The sequence below is a fragment of the Mus musculus genome, chromosome 8 (genome assembly GCF_000001635.26).
Source record: "Mus musculus strain C57BL/6J chromosome 8, GRCm38.p6 C57BL/6J".
Lineage (NCBI taxonomy): Eukaryota > Metazoa > Chordata > Mammalia > Rodentia > Muridae > Mus > Mus musculus.
The window spans coordinates 86,853,703-86,865,849 of NC_000074.6; the positions used below are offsets into that span (position 1 = coordinate 86,853,703).

The 12,147-nt window shown below is 44.3% G+C and overlaps 1 protein-coding gene across 3 annotated transcripts in view; it reads right to left on the minus strand.

Annotated features, from left to right (window-relative positions):
- N4bp1 (NEDD4 binding protein 1) overlaps positions 1-12,147 on the minus strand; it is a 44,161-nt gene that overhangs the window by 12,567 nt on the left and 19,447 nt on the right. For all 3 annotated transcript variants that reach the window (XM_006531517.3, NM_030563.2, XM_006531516.3), the window contains exon 2: positions 6,724-8,408. In XM_006531517.3, the coding sequence (XP_006531580.1) occupies positions 6,724-8,408 (1,685 nt within the window). The remainder of the gene's footprint in view (positions 1-6,723; positions 8,409-12,147) is intronic.

Consider the following 12,147-nt stretch of genomic DNA (forward strand, 5'->3'; position numbering starts at 1 on the left):
TCTGAGATTACTAATGTTACCTCCATGGAGTGACTACACTGGTGGTGGTGGTGTTTTACTGTGTGGTGGATCAAGCCTAAGTCCTCACACGCTGTTAGCACTCTGCCACCAATCTCCACTGCCGGTGTACATCTTAGAATTTCTTATGAATTTGTCCCTCAAGCAAAAACAGCTCAGTAGCTGTGACAATGCCCGTGCTCTGCCTTCCTGTGGTTGAGGACAGGAATAAAGATGTGACTCTGCCAATACCACATACCCAATGTTGCTGCTGTCTCTGATGGGTGTTAGGTACACCACCCACTTTCCAGGGAACTGAGAAGTTTCCAAGTTCAAAGCTTATAAAGAACAATTTGAAAACAAGAATCAAATGACTAGGGCCACGGGGACTGTACTGAATGAAGCAAAAAGCAGAGAAACAAGCTGGAACCTTCCATCTGTAAAGGTCACCAATCAACCCTGCCATAGCAATGTGACAACAGCCACAGACAGCTGTAGATGACAAATATGGCTGAGTTTCTGCTCGTAAAACAGAAAGAGGCTGCACTCAGCCCAGTGTGTGACCTCCTGCTACTGAAGTAAAAAAAATTGCACCCTCAAATCTGGCAGTTCATTTCAAAATACAAACACAGAAGCTAGAAAGATGGCTCCTTGGGTAAGAGCACTTGCTGAGCTTACAAAGGGCATGGATTTCATTCTGAGCACCCACATGGCAGCTCACAACCATCTGTAACTCCAGTCCCAGGCAATCAGAAACTCTCTTCTGACCAGGCATGTACACGGTACGTATATACACATGCAGGCAAAACACTCATGCACATTAAAACCGCAGGTACAAGGCTCCCTCCGAGTACGGCACGGGCAGCATGGTGCACGCCACATGTTTTCTCAAATAAGTTAAGTAAATGAATGCAGTGAAGGTAAACAAACAAAACGCCTTCATTTTGTCTCAGGCAGTTAAATAAAGGTGGAGGAGAGAAGTCCTTTCCACACACATCCCCTGCCAGGGTGGCGTCCAGGTCCTCCAACCTCTGACGGACGGACGGGGTCAGAGAGAGCCAGCAAAGGCAAATGCTCCAGAGTACATGCGCCAGGCGCGTTCGCCCATCCTCTGGCTGCTTAAGCCTCCACCTTCCCTCCAGCCCGCTGAAGGCTCAGCCTTGTGGGAAGCAATCCTTCAGAAGACCCTTTCTGACCTTTCACCTCCCAGCTTTCGTCTATTGTGAGTGCAAGACAGAATGGCCTGTCTCGAGCATGTGGCTAGCTGGAAAGTGGTGTGCTGGGGCAGACTCAAAACTTCCCCACTCCTGGCCAAGGCCCTCATGCTATACTATAGAATTCTGCCAACCCCATTTGCATTCCTGACCCTTGAGAGCTATATACAAGGTTGCAATGAATAGCTCACAGTTCCTTCTCTCTGTTAGAGGATTAAAGTCCACTCATTTTTCCAGAGACCCATAAAGAAGAAACTGGGATCAGATCTTATTTAACACCAAAGACAGGCCTGGAGTTAAGTCAACCAGTTCTAACATGAAGATTCCAAATCAAGAGCCTCGTGCTTTTTTAGGAAAACCTGTTTAGTTCTCCAAAACCTTGAAAAGGGTCTCCACGTTATTCAAAACAGATACACATACACGCACACACGCTACCCTGGCCTTCTGAGGCGGCGACAAAGTTTCTGGAAGCACTAATGCTGCCCCAGTTTTCAGTGTTCTCTGTGGTAAGATCACAACATTTTTTTTACCTTGAAAGTCTCTAGCATTAAAAACAGTGGTTCAAAGTTTGGGTAAGTGAGTAGATAGATTTATCTAGAAAAGCACATAAAAAAGTAAATGGGATGAAGCATTGGGGGTGTGGTCTGAGTTTAAGCCTCAGCCCCAGGGACGAAAAAAAAAATCCAATCAGGTGAAGCCAAACAGTTGTCCTAACAGTAACTAGTCCTAACAGTAACTAGTCCTAACAGTAACTAGTCCTATAGTCCAGTAAGAGTTCTCTGTCTAAGCCTCCTCCCACTCCACCGGCTGGGTAAGTGTGCTTGGTCCTTGCTGCTTCTGCCTTTGCAACAGAGAGGCTGGTGGACAGGAAGTGCAGACCAGCGGTCTACCCTGACCTAGAGAGCATACATCCAAGGTGTACAGAATACAATACCTTCTACTTTGGGGGCCAAAGTGTGACGCTCCCAGCTCCACATGCAGGAGAGTAGGTGTATCAGCTCTCCAGAGAGAAGGAATTCCTGTTCATGCCTCTGGAAACAAATGACCTGGCTGTTTTTCACACCATAGCAGCCAGTCAACATGTCTAAGGCAGAGGAGAGCTAGGTAACACTAGCTAGAGCAGTGATCATCACCCCAGGCAGGGCAGTGGCGGGGAATAGTGGAAAGCCCTTTCCGAGTTAACCCGGACAGCATGACTTCCTTCTGGCTTCCACTTAGTAAAAACTAGTTGTGGAACTGCTATAGAAAGACCAGCAACGCTGGGCGTGGTGGCGCATGCCTTTAATCTGAGCACTCAGGAGGCAGAAGCAGAGGCAGGCTGATTTCTGAGTTCAAGGCCAGCCTGGTCTACAAAGTGAGTTCCAGGACAGCCAGGACTATACAGAGAAACCCTGTCTCGAAAAAAAAAAAAAAAAAAAAAAAGACAGACCAGCAAGAAAGTGGACAGAATGTACAGTTCTGACAAGTGAACGGGCAAACCCCATCTACACGGAAAATCACCAAAGCAACAAGTCAGGTGCTCTCAGGCTGGGGTTTCAGACGCCTCTGTGATGTCGAGCCAGACACCGCAAACATGTCCACTGACTCACGACTGACTCATTCATGGTGACAAGGGGGAAATGAACCAAAAACCTACAGAGTCAGCAGCATAAGGCAGGTGTTTTGGAATTTCTCATCATATACATGAGCTGCAGACATCATGTCAGACAAAGAAACAGCAACCCAGGGCAGACAGGGGAGTTCCCACCAGGATACCCTGCTCCTGGTGGCCTCAGATTTCCTTCTCAATTAAGACAGCAAATGGGTGAGGGTCCCTCTGAAGCAGTTATGCATCCAATGTTGATAAGGTCTGAACATTCTAATTTTAACTTCTGGCAGGCCAGGTGCTGAGGAAAGACTTTATGGCCCCCAAGTCTAGGTGTGACTCTGGGAAGGTCATGGAAGTGATACCAAATTTTTGCTCCAAAAAACTTGTATGAAGATTCCATCACACACACATTAATAATAATAGTAATAAATAATAATAATAATGATGATGATGATGCACAAGGCTGAGAATGAAGTTTTAGAAGCAGAATATTTGCCTAGTATGTCTAAGAATCAAAGTTCAATTCTCACACAGCAGTGCCAAAAAACTTAATTTAAAAAACATCTGAACCCCGTCTCGAAAAACCAAAAAACAAAAACAAAAACAAAAAAACATCTGGTCTCAGTTAAAATGATCAGAATGACAATCATGTCATCAACATGGCAGGATATGTTCCATACTAAATCCTCCCCAGACACTGGAACACCCCAAACACCACAGATTTTCTAACACTTGGATATAGTGCTGCTCTTTTTGAAAAACAATGATTATCACTTAAATCAAACATGTATTAACATACATGTTTAGTATTATTTGTTTGCTTGTTTCTGTCTGTGTCTGTGTATGCCATGTGTAGTAACAGACAGTTGTGTGTGAACAATCAGACGTGGATGCTAGGAACTCAGGTCCTCTGGAAGAATCACACATGTTCTTAACTGCTGAGATGAATTGTTATTACCATCCCTATTATTTTTTTAAGCCTGCCTGGTTGACATTAGCAGGCCAGCAAGGGTTACACAGTAAGATCCTGCCTCAAAACCAACAGGGCAGGTGTAATGGCACATGTCTATAATCCGAGCACTTAGAAGGCAGGCTAGATCTTTTTTGAGTTAAGGTTAGCTTAGTCTTTACAGCAAGTTCTAGACCGGCAATACATGGTGAGACCATGTTTCAAAACAAAAAACTACATACCAAAAGCTACAAGACAGATGTATGAATCTTGGCTGTACAGGCTTATAAGGCCGGATGAAGGATGACAAACAAGCTTTGTACCAAAAGGATCAAACTGGGCCTGGCCCACTTGTGGACCACACTGCTGCCAGCAGCCATGAATTCTGTGCTACCCTACAGCTATGCTACCATGAGCATGCCAGGAACAGTTGCTGCTGGAGGCCCCTCACCAAGCACACCAAGTTCAAAGGGGACAGGACCTAAGAAGTGTGTGGCTTTGCTCCCCATCAGCAGTGAGCTCTGTCCTGCTGCCAAGGACAAACAGGTCCCAGAGTTCATCAAGAAAAGGATACACCCACACTGAAAGAAGGGGAGAGATACTGAGCGAGAGTCCTTACCACCATGAGGAAGGCAGCTGCTAAGTCACAAAGTCCCCTTTGTCCTCTGAGTAAGAAATAATTTCCAGAAAACAACATGGACTGTACCTGAGACACATTCTGAAGTATTTACAGATGAAATACTTATCTGAGATTTCCTTACAAGCACCCAAAGGGCTAGAGGGGGCTCAGCAGCAGAATGCTGTCCTAACGAGCAGAAAGCCTGCCTTCCATCCCCAATACCACAGGTAAAATAAACAGAATAAAACACAAAATAAGTAAGACAGATGGTTTAAAGTGGTAGGTAAGAGTACAGATGAAACAAGATTGGTCATGAACTAGCAATTGTTGAGTAAACCCATGAAGAGTCTTGCTTTATATTTGTTTGTAAAAATTTTAATGAAAAAAAAAAAAAGAAAAACAAAAAAAGTAGTACTAGAGATACTGCTCAGGGGTCAAGAGCTCTGCTCTTTCAGAGGGGCTGAGTTCAGTTCCCACACCAACAGAGGGAGGCTCACAGCTGCCTGTAGCTCTGACTCCAGAGCAGGCAGTGCATTTTTCTGGCCTCTTTGGACACCAGCACACATGTGGCATGCATTCATATAAACACGCATGCATACGCATGAAGAAGAAGAGGAGGAAGAGAACAACAACAACAATAATAATAAAGTAGGTGGCTGGAGAGATATCTCAGCATCAAAGAAAACTTGCTACTCCTGCAGAAGACTTGGGCTTGGTTCCCAGTACCCACACAGTGGCTCAAAAGGTAACTGAAGTCCTAAGGAACCCAACACCCTTTTCTAGTCTCCGTGGATACCAGGTATGCACTCAATGGATATATAAACATGCAGGCAAAACTCTCATACACATAAAACAAAATAAACACATGCCAATAATTAACTTTTCATCCCTGTAATAGAAGTACTAGGGGAGATAGGCCAGGAGGATTGGTCAGCTAGCCTGGGCAACTTAGGAACAGCACCTCAAAATGAAAGATGGAGCATTTGGGAGACAGTGGGGGGGGGGGGGGGGGCTTGCCTCACTCATGCCTGAACATGAATACCAGAAGAAGAAAAAAATGCCATAGGTATTCCTAACACTACAAGACATGAGTTGATCTTTTAGGATTCCTAGAAAGAGGCCATACACACATTCAGCAGCACAGAATATTATTCTTAGGATTCAATGCCTGTAGGAGCTGGGGATGATGGCTCAGCCATGAAGAAAGACTTGAATTCCAGCACCCACATCAGGTTGCTCAGTCCACCTAGAACCCCAGCAACAGGGATCGGAGACACTTTTCTAGCCCCTATGTGCACTGTATTCCTGTGTACAAATCAACTTTCAGACACACAGACACACTTAACTAAAAATAAAAATATTTTTGAAAGCTGTTTTTGAGGGAGCCGAGGCAAGAAGGACTACAATCAGCAGACAGCCTAGCTCCACGACTGTCTCACAATGGAAGGCAGCTCCACTTCTGTACTGGGGATTTAACAGTAACATAGATTTCAAAGTCTAATTCATTTACAGCTGTATCCTATGTGCAATGGAGCAATGTGTAATGTGAAAATATATTGTCTCTACCGTCTCTTACCCACAGGAATAGGGTAAAGAGAAAGTTCAGAAGGGAAAGACCAACTGTAGTGGGTTTGGCCTAATGCTGCTTGTAGCTAATGTTAATTTCAGTCCCAAGAATTGTTTACAGGGAGAGTCTGAACATCCTCACGTAAGACAGTGAGGGACCCTACCCCAGTTGGTTCTGACTGGTAAAAGGATGCTGGGCAGCCAGTGTCTGGGCAGGACAGGCAGAGGCAGGACTTTGACTGGGAGGAGGAGAAGGAGGAAGGAGATCTGCCGGGACGGAAGAGTGTGAAGGGGAGGAGAGGAAGAGACCCGAGACCCCTGCCTGAGAAGAGCGCAGGACGGAGAGGCATGGCTGTCATGTGAAGGAGCCGGGAGAGCACGGCCCAGCTGGGCAGCCCTCCGGGTCCCGAGCAGCCAAGATAGTTTGGTAAGTAATACCTCGGGAATATTGGCGGGAGGTGAATTAACCGCATGGACGTTAGGAAGTGGCCCAGCTACTGTGCTGACTAAGGCATATTAAAATATAAAGGCGGTATGTGACTCATTTGGGAACATAAACCTTGTTGGGGTGGGTATCAATGAGCCTGCTGCCTGGATTTATTTTGTAAACAATTATTTCAAAACCAAATGCAAAACTTTACAAGCAGCTGGTCTTCCCCCAAGAAAGGATGCAGATTCACTGGAACACAAAGGACAGTCCACACACACACACACACACACACACACACACACACACACCCTCAGACACTGCTTAGAAAACTGTGTAAGGGTGATCTGCAGAGTGACTTACGTAATTGCAACATTACTTCCATCTATAACAATATGCTTCAAATCTGCTCGTCCTGGTTCGTTTTTTAATTCCAGCTTGTATGGTATTTTTAAGGTATCTCGAAATCTTTGAACCCCTGTAACTGAGGAATCGATATGGTCAGAGGACCCTCCCAATCGAGCCTCAGTAACTGAAGGTAGCAGCTGGGGCAGCGGCAGTGGTGGAGAAAGTGGGGGATAATTTGGCTTAGGCTGAGGAGAGCTACAGGAGCCAGAACGCTTTTCACAGGCAGGCTTCGTATTATTTGGAAGCAAAGGTTCTGTTTGCTGTTGAAAACCATTTTCAGGAAAAGCTGGGTTTCTCTGTTGGTGCCCTGAAGCTCCCCTTGAAACAAAACTGATGTCTTTAGGGCTGGCAGAGGCGGCAGAGGCCGAGTGGCCATCAGTTTCCAGGTCGACAGTACAACTTGAGTTCTGCTTTGAACCCCAGATTTCCTGTTTTTGTCCTACTGGCACTGTTCTGAAAGAATTAACTTTGCAATTTGAGGTACAGTGTTTAGAGTCTTTGAACGGTAACTGCGAGAATCTCTCCACCATACTTTGCTCTGTGTGACTCTGTGCTTTCTTTGGCGTGGAGTCTGCTGTGAGCTCATTTGTGGTGCTCCCAACCCCTGCATTTCTGCTCTGACTGGCATCTGGATACACAGTACAAGGTGGAAAGTCTCGGTCTTCTTGGAGCCTTTTATTTTCTTTTTCAATTTCCTCTAAGAGCAGTAACGGTTCTGTAGAAGGCCCATACTCCCTAATGACCTTTTCAACAATCTCTTGGGAATAGCCCATGGTTTTAAAGAAGTTAACAAGGATATTGTATTCCATTTCTTCTGTAGTGTCTTTTCCATCGGGGCTTAGATTTGTAGAGTTTGAAGCAGGATCAGACAGGTCAATAACTTCATTTCCAGCTGACCCCTTACCATCTGGCAAAAGCTCCCCTTCTGGAACATTCTCCAAGGAAAACTGCTTCTTGGTGTGCCTTTCTTCCGTATCAGAAGATCTCCTCTTGTGACAAACTCTGTCTTTGGAAAGAGCATCTTCGTCTGGACTTAGGCCATTCACCGGAACAAAAAGCACATCTGGTGAACTAGAGAAGACTGTGTCCATGTGTTTTGTAAGCTCAGAAACAGGGGTCCTAGCTTTATTTCTAGAATCTTCCTGTACAACAACTTCATCTCTAGCACTACTCGGTCCTGTGGCAGCACTCTGTGTGTACTCTGGTGGCCGTACATCTCCAACAGTAATGACATCATCATCTGTTTCAAACAGACTCTCTTCCCCTTGTGTGAGACTCAGTAGTTCCTTCTTCAAGGAAGTAGGCAGAATCAACAGGTCCATTGTATAACTGTCTGCGTGGGCTTCAACAAACTGTCTGAATTCCCGTTTGATTTCCGACTCTCTCTGATTACTGGGGAGGTTCTCGTTGCTCTCAAAGAGCTTCACAAACTGCTGAATGTGACTCCTGGCCATGACCACAGCTTCAGCGCTTCCTCGGATGCCAAGAAGCCCAGTATCTAAAACACAGAGGTCAGCACACGTATCCTGAATTAAGCTCTTCAAAAAGAGGCTTTGTGCCCCGACAAAAATGCAGTGCATGGCCTTGGGGTAGCACTCTTTCTCCTCCAGCTCCGGCTCGCAGATCCCCTTGATATACTCCTGTGAAGAGAAGACAAAGTTAGACCAATTCACCAGTTCCCCAGGACATGACTGTCAACAGCCAGGCTGAATTTTTTTTTTTTAACCACTACACATATCTATAATTTGGAGCAACATACTTTGATTTCAATGAGAATAAAGTACAGATCTGAACTCTGTGAGTGTGTGTGTGAGGCTATTTGTCTGTTTCACTCTGAACTATTTAATCAACTTTAGAGGAACTGAAACTTTGTATAATTTACAGAGTGGGAATGTATAACCTTTTCACTGTGTCTTGCATTGTGATCTTAGGGGCTTGCCTAGCTACACAGTGGATAATCCCAAGGCTGGATTCATTTACTGAGTTAGGAGAGAATAAAGGCCTTTGGTTTCTGGAATTAACAAAAATGACTGTCCTGCTTCCAAGTTTCTTGAAGACATTTAGAAACAATAAGGTTGAAGTATACAGAACACTAATAGGACTGCCCCTGGCTGATGCTGCTACTGAAGAAGGCTTTAGTATGGTTTAGAAAGGGAACTAGGTCTGGTGAGATGGCTTAGCAGTGAAAGAACTTGCTGCTAAGTCTGATGGTGACCTGTGGGATACACGAGGTAGAAAGAGAATCAACTCCTGCAAATCACCCTCTGGCCTCCACACCCAAGTGTGGCGGCACACACCCATGCGTGTACACCCCTACCCACACATGTACACACATACCCAATAAATAAATGGAATAAAAGAAAACTTTAAGGGAACTAGTTTCTTTAGCAAGTCCACTGCTGTTGGAGACAAAAAACAAGTCAAGCAATTAAGTGTATACAACACACACACACAGTCACACACACAGTGATACACATTTATTAATATGCCCACCAACTTTGGCTCTGAAATGTACTGGTCTCAAATTCCAGAAATACTTGTGGTGCAGTCTTGCTCAAGTTATCTAACCGAAGCCCAGATTCTTCATAGCAGAGGTGAGAACAGCCACGTCATGCACAGCTAGAGGGACTAACGTCCTTACAAGGGCACCTAGGCACATGGTCAGACTACTTCTTCGATGATCAGGGAAACTTCTAGATCACTTGTGAGAAATGAGATCTAACCTATACCTTCAACTAAAATAGAAACACCATGGCCCAAGCCATCACTATTCAAAAGCTTGGCCTGCGAAGCACCGGTCACAGGTTTTTGAGCTTGAACTTAATATGCACTTGCTGCTGACAGCCACACCCCTTAAAGAAGGATTCATATTCCTATACATGCACAAACGCACACACATACACACACACACACTCATACAAACACACACACCTACCCCAACCTCTGTGCATATATTCAGAACCACTAAATCTGAGTAAATCAAACAGTAAAAGGAAGAAACCCCTATCAGAGAGTATGGTACGCACCCAGGCTGTCACTGCTCTGGAATCCTATCTGAACCGGGATTTGTAGTCTTGATGATGAAACAGAGTCGTCTTGTCTTTTTAATAAACATAATCGTCTACTTTTGTTAACATGAAAATTTAGTTAAACCAAATAATGAATTGTCTCCTCTCCCTGAATATCCAAGCAGTGTTAAAACTGATGCCAGCAGCCTTAGACCTCCAAGTGGGATCTGGGGACATGGCTCAGTTGGGAGAATGCTTGCTAAGTACACAACAGGGCCCGAGTTCAAATCTGTTACCATGTAAATCAGGCATGGTGGTATATGTCTACAAACCCAGTAATTAGGAGGTTGGAGCAAAAGGAACAGAAGTTTAAAATCAACCTTAGCTGCACAGAGGCAAGGCCAACCTCAGCTACTTGAGACCCCGACACACACAAATGGATCTCTCTCCAAATGGGTAACATTTGACTACAACTTGTTTGAACTTATGCTATATTTACATATTGGTTTTAAATTACTTTTATAGGGGCTGGAGAGATGGCTCAGCAGTTAAGAACACTTCCTACCCTTTCTGAAGTCACAAGTTTGGTTCACAGCACTCAGGCAGCTCACAACAGCCTGTAATTCCAATTCTTGAGGATGTGGACATCTGCACATAGATTTGCACATTCCCATCTTCCTACCACATGCGCATAAATTAACAAATTCTTTAAAAGGAAAAAGTATTTTATAATAATAATATTTTTAAAATATTCTATAATGTTTGTGAAAGGCAGTATATAGACTCTGTACAATCCATGTATCTCCCCCCATCACTCTACCTATATATCATGAGAACCAGAACATCTACATTGCATGTATGAGACCACAGATCTAGACTAGTTCATCACACGGTTTTATAAAACCACCACCCTGTGTCAGTGCTTAGAATCCTTCCATTACCACAGATTTCCTTTATCTTTTTATGGTCACACCTACTTTACCTTCAATCTCCTGGTAGTTTAGCGACATTATTATTATGAAAATGGCATTATGATTTAACTGTAAACATTTAGGCACACATATAAAGTGGTTTGCATGACTTTCCCTGCACAGCCTCACTGCACTTGACTTGTATCTGCCCATCATTTCCTTTCTATAGCTGTCCACCTCTGCCCTTGTTGCTCTTCCACCCTACTGGTCTGGTCCCTTCTGCTTTCATCTCTCTCTCTCTCTCGCTCTCTCTCTCTCTCTCTCTCTCTCTCATGCACAATTAAATCCAGGTTCTACATAAGAATACATGATATTTGTTTTCTCCAGCTCCATCTTCCTCTCTACCCTGCCCACTTAGGATCCTTACTCTCTTACCATAGCCCTCAGTCCTTCCTACTGTCTATCTTAAGGCTGAATGGCAGGTGTACCACATCTCCTTCCCCGTCTGTCTGCTGACAGCATCTAGGCCTGCTCCACGCTTAGCAATTATGAACAGTGCTACCACGTGCATGGGTGTGAGTGTAGCGGTGGGTGGGGACTTTCTTCCCTGTTCAGCTAGAAGAGGCTCATACAAGAGGCTGCAGCAGAAGGGAGACTAAGCAAGATTGTTTTGAGTTTGAGGTCAGCCTTGGCTATACAGTAAGACCTTGTCTTAAGCAAACTAAACAAGACACCATAAAGAAAAGTGAAACTGCTATGAAGGATCATGTTCAGATTTTTATGTGAGTTTTCAGTTCTCTGGGATCAATGCTGAGGGCACAGATGCTCGCTCACATGGGAAACATGTAGTAGTTTTCCTAGAAGCTACTCAACTCATTTTCACATGGCTATACAATTTACAGGACCCCAAAATGCATGAAATGGCATTCAAGAATGAGTGTGGTATACCTTAGCTCCTATTGCCTTCTGGCTGACCAGTGGCCCTGATCATCTTGTCTCACGATGTCCTCTCCAGCAAAATGTCCTGCTCTTGTCTGTCTCAAACTGTAATGGTCTTTAATCACTGAGTTTTGAGACTACCTTAAATATTCCAGTTTTTTTTTTTTTTTTAAATAGGAAATGCGGTTTGCATCTATTTTATATACACTGGTATTGAGACAGGGTCTCATGTAGCCTAGTTGGTCTCTACCACACTTGGTCTACGTGGTAATCTATGTGAAATCAAACCTGTGATTTCAGACATGTTAGGAGAAACTCTACTAAAATTAAGCCACACCTACAGACCCTTCCTTCCATTATCTATGGACTAACAGGGTGTTTTGTGGTGGCAGAAGTCTTAAATTTTAAGAAAGCTGTTTATTTTTTTCCTTCATTAAGCTGACTCCTTACATATCGCCTATGTCATCCTTATACATGTTTTATACTGAAGAGTCGAGGCTTTTGCTCAGCTGCAGGATGAC